This window comes from Crinia signifera, chromosome 19, assembly GCF_055691185.1.
Source record: "Crinia signifera chromosome 19, ASM5569118v1, whole genome shotgun sequence".
In the NCBI taxonomy this organism is placed as follows: domain Eukaryota; kingdom Metazoa; phylum Chordata; class Amphibia; order Anura; family Myobatrachidae; genus Crinia; species Crinia signifera.
This window is the reverse complement of record NC_139226.1, coordinates 20,538,762-20,552,607: the sequence shown is the minus strand read 5'-3', so window position 1 is coordinate 20,552,607 and position 13,846 is coordinate 20,538,762. Positions and strand designations below refer to the sequence as shown.

Genomic DNA, 13,846 nt, shown 5'->3' with positions numbered 1-13,846 from the left:
GACTCTTGCATCCGGTACAAAAGATTACAGTATCTAATTGACTGGAAAGGCTACGGGCCAGAGGAGAGGTCCTGGACCAATGCTTCTGAGGTACACGTTCCCAGAATGGTAACAAACTTTTATAAGAGATTCCCAAACAAGCCTAAAGAGTGTCCTGGGGCCACTCGTAAAAGTGTGTGTGTGTGTGTGTGTGTGTGTGGGGGGGGTGGTGCTGTCACGACCACCATGGCTGTTACCCAATTCCCCTGTGCTGTGCCCATCCCTAGGTCCTGCATCAGCGTGTCTCCCACCCTGGCGCTCACCTACGCTCTTGTTCCTTGTGCTGGTGGGGTACATGTTCCCGCACTGTTACCGCGTGATGACAGTGGTGCTGTGTGCTCTGGTGCCATGCAGGGCATAGGTGGCGTGAGACGTGAACCGCCATGTGTGTCTGTGCCTGGTTAGGACTCTGACTGGAAACGCCGGCAACTGCGCAGCTGCGCACGCTCATTTTCGGCTGGATTCTGGTAAATCCTGGTATTGGCCATGTCCCGTGAGACCAGGAACCGCTATCTGTGGACCCGAAGGGCATAGCCAGAGCGTAAGGGCAGGCGTCCGGTCACACTAGAGAAGAGACGCTTAAGGGGGGACATGCTTAACATGTACAAATATATCAGGGGCCAATATAAGGAACTGTCAGGAGCCCTTTTTTCTCTAAGGAAGGACTCTAGGACACGTGGGCATGAGTTTAGATTAGAGGAATGAAGATTTTGTTCCATTAGAAGGAAACATTTATTACGGTCAGGGCAGCAACATTTTGGAACACTCTCTCTGGAGAGGTGGTTTCAGCAGATGGAGAGGTGGTGTCCGCAGACACAATAAATATGTTTAAAATAAAATAGGACAAACATCTATTGGTTAAAAAAATTCAGGGTACTAACAATAATCATAATCTGTCTTTAAAGACATCAGAAAACACTATGTATAACTAAGGCATTGTCACGACCACCATGGCTGTTACCCAATTCCCCTGTGCTGTGCCCAGCCCTAGGTCCTGCAGCAGCGATTCTCCCACCCTGGCGCTCACCTCCGCTCTTGTTCCTTGTGCTGGTGGGGTACATGTTCCCTCACTGTCACCGCATGGTGACAGTGGTGCTGTGTGCCATGCAGGGTATAGGTGGTGTGAGACGTGAACCGCCATGTGTGTCTGTGCCTGGTTAGGTCTCTGACTGGAAACGCCAGCAACTGCACAGCTCACTGCCGGCTGGATTATGTCGCCTCCGCTGACGGACGCCACCTTTTTGAGATTCTACAGCCTGTACTGTGCGGCTCCGCCTTCCCCTGTCAAATGGCTATCCAATCGCCGAACAGCTCACTCCTTAAGTACTGACTGGCCAGGTAAGACCGGCAGTCAGTACAATGATGTCCATGCCTATGCATCATTGCTCCCTCCTGGCTCTGTAGTACTCGCTACAGTTCCTGCGCCTGCGGTGAAGTGCTCTACTATTCCTGCTGATCGTCTTACTGCTACACCTGTGTACCAAGGAACGTGCTGCCGCCAATACGGACTGGACAAGGTTAGCCCCCCAAAGGGGGTATTATCTTTATCCTCATTCCCGATGGTTATTCTCCACGGTCACTCCTGGTTTGCAGCCACGATCCAATCCAGCAAGGACAATAGGACTTCATCATTTATTCTTCATCCAATCATCCAATTATTCCTCCATTCATCCAATCCTTATTCAAACATCCAATTATTATTTCAAGCATCCAATCTTCATCCAATCATCCAATTATTCCTCCAACCATCCAATCTTCATACAATCATCCAATCCTTCAACCAAGCATCTAATCTTCATTCAATGATTTCAGTCCTTCCTTAAATTATCCAATTCTTCAACCAATCATCCAACTCTTCAGCCAATTACCCAATTCTTCAATCAATCCTCCAATACTTCTTCTAACTACCAAGCATCTTCATATTCTTCAATAAAGTATTGTATCATTGACTTTTATCATACCATAACCTACAGTATACTATTTGTGCCATCATTTACAACTTGTACCGCAGTATCTTTATTAAATAAGATTTATTTTATCTCATTGCTTCACTCCCTTCTGTCGTTGATGCAACAACCTTATATTAAAGCACCCAGCCTCCGTTACACTCCAGCTGGTGCTTCACGAAACGTGACAGGGATAAGCTAATAGATTATACTCACTAAAACCAAGGTTGAACTCAATGGATGCAAGTCTTTATTCAGCCTTATATACTATGTAACTATGTAACCATATATGAAATGCACCTTTTTTACGGTGGATGGGCTCGTGGCTATGTGTCATGTTATGATTGCGCACCTGAGGCTGCAAGAGCGGAGGTCAGGAAGATGGCACTGTCTGTAGCCTGTGAGTGCTGAGCCGCCACAGAGGAGCACCCTGTCTTTCTGCCTGACTCCTGCAGGCTTCAGCAGCAGCAACGTGAGAAGCTTTGGGACTTAAGGAGGCGGAAATCGCTCATGGAGGGGGAAAACCTGGTTACATATGGCTGCTTAATTATTGGCGGGGGGGGGGGGATAAATTATAGTCCCTCTGCCATGCAGCGTCTATAACTACTAATTGTCACAGTTGTGATAGTCTAAATGCAAAGCATTTCTGGGCAAATTTTGTTCTATAACAACAATCAAAAAGTTATATTGGAAATATTAGTGTGCTTTCATACATAATAATGTTTGTAGAATGGACAAGTAATGTATACGGCAGGTGTATGCTGTTGGATTGATTTTAGGATTTACCTTCCATGTTTCAGGAGATTACAGATCATACGCAAGATTAACCCTGTATGCAGCTGAGTATCATGGAGTATCTGAGGAAAGGCTTCAGTGTGTGGGTCTGTCATGTGATCACCATCCTCCCCCTGCTCTGGCCAGGTAAGTACATACTGACATAATACAGTGCTGGCAGCCGGTGCACCTGTCATGTGATCTCCAATCTCCCCCTGCTCTGGCCAGGTAAGTACATACTGACATAATACAGTGCTGGCAGCCAGTGCACCGGTCATGTGATCACCATCCCCCCCTGCTCTGGCCAGGTAAGTACATACTAACATAATACAGTGCTGGCAGCCGGTGCACCTGTCATGTGATCACCATCCTCCCCCTGCTCTGGCCAGGTAAGTACATACTGACATAATACAGTGCTGGCAGCCAGTGCACCTGTCATGTGATCAACATCCTCCCCCTGCGCTGGTCAGGTAAGTACATACTGACATAATACAGTGCTGACAGCCGGTGCACCTGTCATGTGATCAACAGCCTCCCCCTGCTCTGGCCAGGTAAATACATACTGACATAATACAGTGCTGGCAGCCGGTGCACCTGTCATGTGATCACCATCCTCCCCCCTGCTCGGGTCAGGTAAGTACATACTGACATAATACAGTGCTGGCAGCCGGTGCACCTGTCATGTGATCACCATCCTCGCCCTGCTCTGCCCAGGTAAGTACATACTTACATAATACAGTGCTGGCAGCCAGTGCACCTGTCATGTGATCACCACCCTCCCCTGCAATGACCAGGAAAGTACATACTGACATAATACAGTGTGTGAGAGAGACGCACTGGAGGCAGCGGGGACGGGGTGAGCGAGGCGCTGTGGGCTATTTACAGGCATTCTCTGCCAGGAATAATTGTTACTGGTACAAAAAAGAAGAAAAAAGGATTCCCAATTCGGGGCACTCATTCGGCTGATATATTGTGTAGTAGATCCCGTAGAGAAAGTCCACCGACAAATTTCAATATTAAAATTTAACTTTTATTAGTATTCTCTAAAATCTGCTATAAAGACGGGGGAAAGCATCTACAGTCTGCCGGCAGGGTGACCATGGATAGATATGGCAAACTGCTATAAAGACGGGGGAAAGCATCTACAGTCAGCCGGCAGGGTGACTATGGACAGATACGGCAAAATGCTATAAAGACGGGGGAAAGCGACTACAGTCAGCCGGCAGGGTGACTATGGACAGATACGGCAAAATGCTATAAAGACGGGGGAAAGCATCTACAGTCAGCCGGCAGGGTGACTATGGACAGATACGGCAAACTGCTATAAAGACGGGGGAAAGCATCTACAGTCAGCCGGCAGGGTGACTATGGACAGATACGGCAAACTGCTATAAAGACGGGGGAAAGCATCTACAGTCAGCCGGCAGGGTGACTATGGACAGATATGGCAAACTGCTATAAAGACGGGGGAAATCATCTACAGTCAGCCGGCAGGGTGATTATGGACAGATACGGCAAAATGCTATAAAGACGGGGGAAAGCGACTACAGTCAGCCGGCAGGGTGACTATGAACAGATACGACAAACTGACTGTAGTCGCGTACCCCGTCTTTAAAGCAGATTGCCGTATATGTCCATAGTCACCCTGTCAGCCGACTGTAGTCGCGTACCCCGTCTTTATAGCAGCCGGAAGGGTGACTAGGGACAGATACGGCGACCTGCTATGAAGATGGGGTGCATGTATATTATGACTATTTCTTTAAATATACATGGGGAGAGGTGAACTCTTCTTATGCTGTAGGAGAGATCACGCAGCTACAGAACACCCATATGGGCGTTCCAGCTTTGACAGTATAATCGCAAGAACGGCCAGCATATCAATCGAACGTGCATACACACTGCACTTTTGATATGGGCCCGTCCTGTCGGATGAATATTAAACAGCACTGAACCTTCGACCGACCGAGTATGGAGGGACAAGACCATTTCTGGACGTTTATCGATGGTACAGAGGGAGTCGGGACAGCGTACACACCTATACAATCGAACGGCTGTTCATCCCAGAATGGAAGACCCAGCTTTACCCTTCCCCATAACAAGGCCGCTCTCCCTACCTTTTCCCTCATGTCCTCACCACCCCTGCCATCAGACCTCCTTGATTGCACCTCATGTTATCTGTCTATCTCCCTCTTCCTCTAGATTATAATCTCCTTGGAGCAGGGCCATGTTCCCTCTTCTCAAAGCTCTCCTCTCTTGAACTTCAGTAACAGCTCTCTACTACTCAGTGGCTGTCTATACCGGCATCTCTTCTCACTTGTAATCATTCATCTCTACCAATGACATCCCTCAACTGGTAGTATGCGGCCAACACCTCTGCTTCCCTACATCTCAGCTGTGTTGTGTACTGCAAATGCTATGTTTCTATGATCTATTGTCATACACAGCTTATATATAACATGTTATAATAAGAAGAATATTTTAATTATAGTGTTATGTATCAAAGGTGGCCAGAAGTCCAGAAAAGTCCTTGGGGTTATGGAGGAACATCCTGTTATGTACTGAGGTGAAAAAGAAGCTTAATGATGGGAGGAATTAGTAGGAGAGAGGCCGTTCCTCTTATACTGTAGTACAGAGGAAGCAGCTAGTCTGGCAGAGCAATAAGTGTATATAGCATACCCTCCAACTGTACAGATTTTGCCGGAACAGTAACGTTTTTTTTACGGTCTGTACCGGCAAAACACAAAGTGTACTGATGTACCGAGGTCTTCGGCCAGCGTGCAGTGTGTGTTATGGTGCGGTGGGGGCAGTGCACTCGGTTTCATACTACAAATCCCACGATTCCTTGGGCGAAGGCCTAAGCTGGTATCCGGTGTCATAGTTTGCCCGGCTTCATCAGCATGCAGTCTGACAGACACAGCAGTGACAGCATGCAGGTGACAGACACAGCAGTGACAGCACCTCCCACATGGGTTCTGTGCTGTCTCCTCTCACTCACTACCCTCACCGCCAACACATCGCCTCTCCAGCCCGGGGAACCACCGCAGCGCCGCTACAATCCCACTCTCGTCCTAACCACATGGCATCGTAGAAGCGGATTAGATATATATTATTTTATATTTAATATATTATTAGCACTCACTTTTTATTTTAAATGACCGGAAAGTGGGTGACCACGCCCACTTTACTTGTGACCATGCCCAATGATGCAATGTGCAGCGTTGGGACACACTGCCTCCTGCAGCACTGACATACAAGGACACATTTGTATGAACACAATGGCTTTCTATCAGAGCTGTGCGCATACACCCATGATTTGGTTTTTGGTTTGGCTAAAAATCATATAAAAAATAGGCAATCCTTTCAATTTAAAATCCAAATTCTGAACCACAGGGAGATCGAACCTGAGACTTGGGCCCTTATTCAGATCTGATCACAGTACAAATGTGGGTACTTGTTTAGTTTCACAGCGGCAGATAAATCACATGTGATTTGCATATGATTTGCATGTGATATCGCATGCGATTTGATGTGCGATGCGATTTAGTTCCTGTTCATAACCCCACTATCCACTATGGCATGGAGTTTATTTTATGTAGTGTGGCGAGCGCAGCGAGCCACCGAGCCCGAATCGTGGCGAGCGTACGCAGATTACTTTACATGTATTTCGTGGTGAGCGCAGCGATCCCGTCGAGGGGACGTGAATACATGTAAAGTAATCCGTGTCCCCTCGCTATGCTCGCCACGCTTCGGGCTCGGTGGCTCACTGCGCTCACCACACTATATAGGGGGAAATTTATCAATATGAAAAACCTAGTTTTTCGTATTAGTATTTCCCCTACGACTGCATACGACTGTTTCAGTCGTATGCAAAGTCGTGTTCCGGAAGGGAATGTACAAAGCAGTCAGATACGACTGCTTTGTAACCCTCCGATGGTGTAACCATTCGTATTAGCTGGCCATATATACGGCCGCTAATACAAATTCATGTAGGCAGTCTGCACGGATCAGTCAGATCCGTGCAGGCTGCAGAGTGTAAAAAAAATAGAAAAATAAATAAATAAAAAAACAGCGTGGGGTCCCCCCCACAGCTGTAACCAGCACCAGGCTGAAAGAGCCGGGGCCGGTAATCAAAAATCAATGGACCCGACAAATAGGGGTTCCCCGATTTTTAACAACCAGCTCCAGGTCCGGGGCTGGTTCCCAAAATACGGGGGACAAAATGACTAGGGGTCCCCAGTATTTTAAGAACAAGCCCCAGGCCAAACCAGCCAGCAGGGTAATGTCACAGCACCAGGCTGAAGCCTGGTGCTTTCCCCGGTGACCCTGGAGCGGTGGTCACCGGGCTGATTAAAGTGTAAAAAAAAGAATAAACTATTGTCTAATACTGGGTAACTATGAGTCCCAGCAAGCATGGATTTCCATGGATTTCGTCGGACCCGGACGGCAACGGCGACGGCCGACATGGAGCCAGAAGACGACACAGGACCAGGACATCAGGACCAGGGCTACCTACGGGATGAAGATAGGTAAGTATTAGTATGTAAGGGCTTTGGATGTATTAAAGTTTTATTTTAAGTGAGTGTCAGTGTGTTTTATTTTACTATTTTTCATACTGTGGAACTACAAGTGCCAGCGGGCCCTTTAATGCCCCGCAGGCTGGGACTTGTGGTTCTCCAAGTCCCAGCTTGCGGGGGAGGCATGCTGGGACTCATAGTTCCCCAGTATTAGACAATAGTTTATTCTTTTTTTTACACTTTAATCAGCCCAGTGACCACAGCCCAGGGTTACCGGGGACAGCACCAGGCTTCAGCCTGGTCAGGTAAGTCCTGGAGGGGGGGGACCCCTTCATTGGGGGGATCCCCACTCCCCCAGGGCCCCTGGCCAGGCTGACTGGTCAGTAGGGTGATGTTTTGGCCGCGGGACCTTATATCATAAGTGTCCCCCAGCTGTGACATTACCCTGCTGGCTGGTTTGGCCTGGGGCTGGTTCTTAAAATACGGGGAACCCCTATTTGTCGGGTTCCCTGATTTTTAATTACCGGCCCCGGCTCTTTCAGCCTGGAGCTGGTTACAGCTGTGGGGGGGACCCCACGCCGTTTTTTTTTATTTATTTAATTTTTCTATTTTTTTACACTCTGCAGCCTGCACGGATCTGACTGATCCGTGCAGGCTTAAAGCAAATATGACAGGACAATCAAGGTGTATTTTCCTGTCGTATTTGCGTGGGTGTTTTACACCAAGTAGCAGCCGTATTATCAATACGGCTGCTTAGTAAATCAGGAACCACCATTCTTTTGAATGGTGATTCCTGTCGTATTCTATCGATGGTGTAGACATTTGTATTTGTAAATACAAATACGAATGTGCCATCTTTAGGAATACGAATTGTTGTATTTTCGGGATTGTAAATCCCGAAAATACAAATGTGTAAAAAATAGGTGTATTTCTGCCTACGAATACACCTATTTTTTACGAATCCATATTGGTAAATTTCCCCCATAAAGTCAACTATATGCCGTAGTGGATAGTGGGGTTATGAACAGGTACTAAATCACATTGCACATCAAATAGTATGCAAATCGCATGCGATATCTGCCGCCGTTCAACTAAACAAGTACCCAAATTTGTTCTCAAAATGGGCAAAACCATGTGCACTGCAGGTGGGGAAGATGTAACATGTGCAGAGAGAGTTAGATTTGGGTGGGGTGTGTTGAAACTGAAATCTAAATTGCAGTGTAAAAATAATGCAGCCAGTATTTACCCTGCACAGAAACAGAATAACTCACCCAAATCTAACTCTCTCTGCACACGTTACATCTGCCCCACCTGCAATGCACATGGTTTTGCCCATTTTGAGAACATATTTGTGCTGCGATCAGATCTAAAGAAGGGCCTTGGTTTGGATCAATACTCCTCAGGGAATCTGGGCCGGGTTTTGGTTTGGTGCAAATTCACAGAATTTGGGTGGATTCAGTACTCTGGAAAGCTGAGCCGCACATCTCTAGTATCTGATGGGAAATATTCTCTCAAAAGCTCTGCGCTCACCAGTACCATAACATAACATAACTGTTATCAGGTTCCCCCCTACACATATGGTGACCCTGCCCAATTATCCAACCATACTGGTGTCAGATTCATACTATCTCAGAGAAAATTACGAATTCCTCTCTTCCCTTTGAACCGGAGTTTTGGTTGCTTAATCTTATGGACATCCCCATATCCCGGTTTAAAAAATCTTTAATTAAAAAGCTGTAACATTTCTCCCCTGTCCCCTCCTTCACTACCCTTTCTTTTTCTTTTCTCTTTCTTTTTCTCCTTTTTCTTGTAATAGTCTTTTCCCATATAACATTGTTATACTATGCCTGTTAATAATGTGTATATCTTTTATTTTAATTTTCTTTTAATTTTTTAATTTTTAATTTTTTGATAAGAAGAGTAGTCCCATTGGGGGAAATTTACTAAAGGAAATTTGTAAAAAATAGGTGTATTTGTATCCATAAATACTTATTTTTGACATTTACTATCCCGAAAATACGGCAATTCGTATTCGTATTGATAGCACATCAATACGACTACGAATTGCCGTATTTTTGGGATAGTAAATGTCAAAAATAAGTGTATTTCTGGATACAAATACACCTATTTTTACACCTATTTTTTACAAATTTCCTTTAGTAAATTTCCCCCATTATGTCAATAACATGTCTAATGATGTTTTCATTCTATGAGTAGAGTCATGACAATTGCACACCTCTTTTTCGTGACTGTTTTTATCTTTGATGACTTTATTGATGTAAGACATGTAACACATTGCAGTTGTATTGTGACCTTCTTCAATAAAAATTGATTGCGTAAAAAAAAATAGAGGAGGGTTGAAAGCAGGCACAGCATGTTGCTACCACCGGCGTAGCTCTGTTGGAATGAGAGCCGGCACCGGGAGCAATCTCCGTCGCGTATGTGTTGGTGGTCAGTCGCTACCACCGGCGTGACTCCGTTGTTGTGAGAGTCAACGCCGGGAGCAACCTCCGCAAGATGTAAATACCTCTCGACCTCTGACTGCGTTGACAGGTGACTTGGTCCGGTTCTCTGTAATGCTGCTTTCAGACCGCATAACTGGCTTTGACCCTGTATTTGAAAACGTTTCCAAAAACGGGTCTGCCAGATAAAACCCCTTTCACACCGCAGCTCTTAAACGGTATATTACTGTTTAAGTGCCGATTTTTTGACACTGGCAGACCCGTTTTTGGAAACTTTCCAAATACAGGGTCAAAGCCAGTGCAGCCTTCAGCCCTCCCCTCCGTGCAGCTCCCCCCTCCCCCCCGCGCGTGTGTCGACACCCCCACGCGTGTCGACACCCCCACGCGTGTCGACGACCCCCCGCACGTGTCGACACCCCCCGTGTCGACCTACCCCCGTGCAGCCGGTATCTCCGTTATGGATCCCGGCACTGCAGTTCTGTATGGTCGGAAGCACTTATGAAAAAAAGTGTCTTTCAGAAAATGGCTGCCCCATAGGAAAACCTGTTTAAAAAACTGTCTTTCGTATGGGGTCAGCCATTTTTCAAAAGACACTTTTCTTATAAGAAAAGTGACTTTTGGAAAATGGCTGCCCCCATACGAAAGACAGTTTTTTTAAACAGGTTTTCCTATGGGGCAGCCATTTTCTGAAAGACACTTTTTTTCATAAGTGCTTCCGACCATACAGAACTGCAGTGCCGGGATCCACAACGGAGATACCGGCTGCACGGGGTAGGTCGACACGGGGGGGGGGGGGGGCGTCGACACGCGCGCGGGGGTGTCGACACGCGCGGGGGGCCGCGGGGCGGCTCCAGTGCTGTGAATATTTAATGAGCGCTCATTAAATATTCACTGCGCTGAATTTAGGACCCAGCTCATTGGCTGGGTCCTAAATACCGTTTCAGACCCGATTTTGAGCCTAAAATACCGGTTCTGAAACGGGTAGGACCCTGCATTTTAACCGGTTAGAAAAAACGGTATTTTCTAACCGGTTAAGTGGTCCTGCACCTTTCAGACCGCACAGATTACCGTTTTAAAACGGTAAAAAAACGGCAATATACCGTTTACAAAGTGCGGTCTGAAAGGGGCATTAGTGAACAGGCGCTTACAGGCTTCACACAGATCTCGCTGTGGGATGTTACAACCAGCGCTTTGGTGTGAGGGAGATGGTTCCCGCAGGACACCCGGATCTCTCAAATGTCCCAATGTCTCCAGGCTGGGTATTGGGGTTAGGAAGGCAATTAGATCAGCGGATAAATGGACAGGCAGATATTTGAGAGGCGGGACACGATCTGCTGGGGGGGTGCAGGAGATCCCTACACAGCAGAAGGGGTATAACTGCCGCCCCCACCACCGGGTAGAGCAGGGGATCTCTGACGGGTACGGAACGGAGGAAGCGGCAGGTAGATTGGCTTACCTCATGTTGCTGCGCTGCAGTGTCCAGTCTCACTGTTGAGACCTGGGAGCACGGAAGCCGTGCACAGAGCTACAGTTGAGCATCCGCCGGCGCAGGTGGGGGGTTGGGAGAGGAGGCAGCCAGGAGCTGGGACACGCCACTGCGTCCTATCTCCCTCCTCAGCATACTGCAGACGGCAGGCCACAACTTGGTTTAGACTACAACCAGGCAGCGCACAGCTCTTACTGCCCGGCTGTCACTTCTTACATTTTATGCGGCTGGTGGTCTAATGGGTGGTCCTGTGCACCCCCGGACCACCCCTTAGATTCGCCTATGGCGATCACATACATACATGCTCTATTACTACGCTTCCTCTATGTGACTCTGTCCCCATATAAATGTCTCCCACTGTGTATATTGTGCTGTCCTGCAGTGTATTACCTCAGCATGTGAGTAATCAGTCCGTGCATCTCCCCACAGGTCTCACATGGCAGCGTCCACCTGGTTATTCCATCCAGCTGAGTCCTAATGTCACTGTAGAGGAGGGTCAGTGTGTCACCATCTCCTGTACTTTCACTGCTGACCATCGGAGAACATTCACACATTCCAGAGGATATTGGAAGAAAAATGACCATGTGACTGTAGCCTCTAATAATAAATCTGTTACTGGGATAAAACCAAACTTCCATCTGACAGGAGATCCGGATACTGGAGACTGCACGCTGACAATAACTGGGGCCAAGAGAGAAGATACCGGGTGGTATTATTTCAGGTTTGATGAATCCCCAAGCAGTGCAGTCAGATATAGCTATCTACCAACAATACCTGTGAGAGTACCAGGTGAGTTGTGCCTTTGTTTACCCTCTGTGAATGTATATGACTGATATTACATTAACCCGACACTTGTTTCCTAGCACGGTGCCCCCGATTTTCATTGTAGTGCATCTTATACAATCGCATCGCATGCAATAAAGCAGCACGAGATGTATGCTATGCGATGCGATTCAATTTTTAATTGTACAAGCACCCTAATGGGTGCTTACAATGTTAAATGCACCGCCATTGTCAACGCCACTCCCACTATCAATGCCAACCCGAAGCGTGGCGAGTGCAGCGAGCCCATGAGGGGCGGCGGTACGCGTCCTCCGACCTTTTCATACCCCCACTATCCACGTCAGCGTAGAGTTGATTTTAGATAGTGTGGTGAACGCAGCGAGCCACCGAGCCCGAAGCGTGATGAGCGCAGCGAGCCCCGTGAGGGGACACGGGTTACTTTACATGTATTCCGCGTCCCCTCGCTGGGCTCTCTGCGCTCACCATGCTTAGGGCGCGTATTCCACGTCCCCTCACAGGGCTCGCTGCGCTCCCCACGCTTAGGGCTCGTATTCCACGTCCCCTCACAGGGCTCGCTGCGCTCACCACGCTTAGGGCTCGTATTCCACATCCCCTCACAGGGCTCGCTGCGCTCCCCACGTTTCGCTCTCATATTTCACGTCCCCTCACAGGGCTCGCTGCGCTCCCCACGTTTCGCTCTCATATTCCGCGTCCCCTCACAGGGCTCGCTGCGCTCCCCACGCTTCGGGCTCATATTCCGCGTCCCCTCACAGGGCTCGCTGCGCTCCCCACGCTTTGGGCTCATATTCCGCGTCCCCTCACAGGGCTCGCTGCGCTCCCCACGCTTAGGGCTCATATTCCACGTCCCCTCACAGGGCTCGCTGCGCTGCCCACGCTTAGGGCTCATATTCCACGTCCCCTCACAGAGCTCGCTGCGCTCCCCACGCTTAGGGCTCATATTCCACGTCCCCTCACAGGGCTCGCTGCGCTCCCCACGCTTAGGGCTCATATTCCACGTCCACTCACAGGGCTCGCTGCGCTCCCCACGCTTAGGGCTCATATTCCACGTCCCCTCACAGGGCTCGCTGCGCTCCCCACGTTTCTCTCTCATATTCCGCGTCCCCTCACAGGGCTCGCTGCGCTCCCCACGCTTCGGGCTCATATTCCGCGTCCCCTCACAGGGCTCGCTGCGCTCCCCACGCTTCGGGCTCATATTTCGCGTCCCTCACAGGGCTCGCTGCGCTCCCCACGCTTAGGGCTCATATTCCACGTCCCCTCACAGGGCTCGCTGCGCTCCCCACGCCTAGGGCTCATATTCCACGTCCCCTCACAGGGCTCGCTGCGCTCACCACGCTTCGGGGACGGTGGCTCGCTGCGCTCGTCATACTATCTAAGATCAACTCCACGCTGACATGGATAGTAAGGGTATGAAAAGGTTGGAGGACGCGTACTGCTGCGCTCGCCGCGCTTCGGGTTGGCATTGAAAGTAGAGATGTGCACCGGCCACTTTTCGGGTTTTGGGTTTTGGGTTCTGATTACCTTGAGGTTTTGGGTTCTAATGGGTTTTGGCAAAACACCTCCTAAGTGTTTTGTGTTTGGATTTTTTTGGGTTTTGGGTTCTGATTTTTTTGTTAAAAATGCATAAAAACAGCTAAAATCGCAGAATTTGGTGGGTTTTTTTGCTCCTACGCTATATTGACCTCAATAACATTCATTTACACTCATTTCCAGTGTATTCTGAACACCTGACACCTCACAATATTGTTTTTATTGCCAAAGTTTGCACTGAGGTAGCTGGATAACTATGCTAAGCCACACAAGTGTGCGGCACAAACACGTGGC

The 13,846-nt window shown here is 48.3% G+C and overlaps 1 protein-coding gene across 1 annotated transcript in view; it reads left to right on the top strand.

Annotated features, from left to right (window-relative positions):
* Window positions 1-2,785: 2,785 nt before the first annotated feature.
* Window positions 2,786-13,846, top strand: part of LOC146042229 (sialic acid-binding Ig-like lectin 13) — a 73,635-nt gene continuing 62,574 nt past the window's right edge. Inside the window, exons 1-2 of the mRNA XM_083162151.1 lie at window positions 2,786-2,906; window positions 11,651-12,010. Of these exons, the coding sequence (XP_083018277.1) occupies window positions 2,819-2,906; window positions 11,651-12,010 (448 nt within the window). The 5' untranslated portion in view covers window positions 2,786-2,818. The remainder of the gene's footprint in view (window positions 2,907-11,650; window positions 12,011-13,846) is intronic.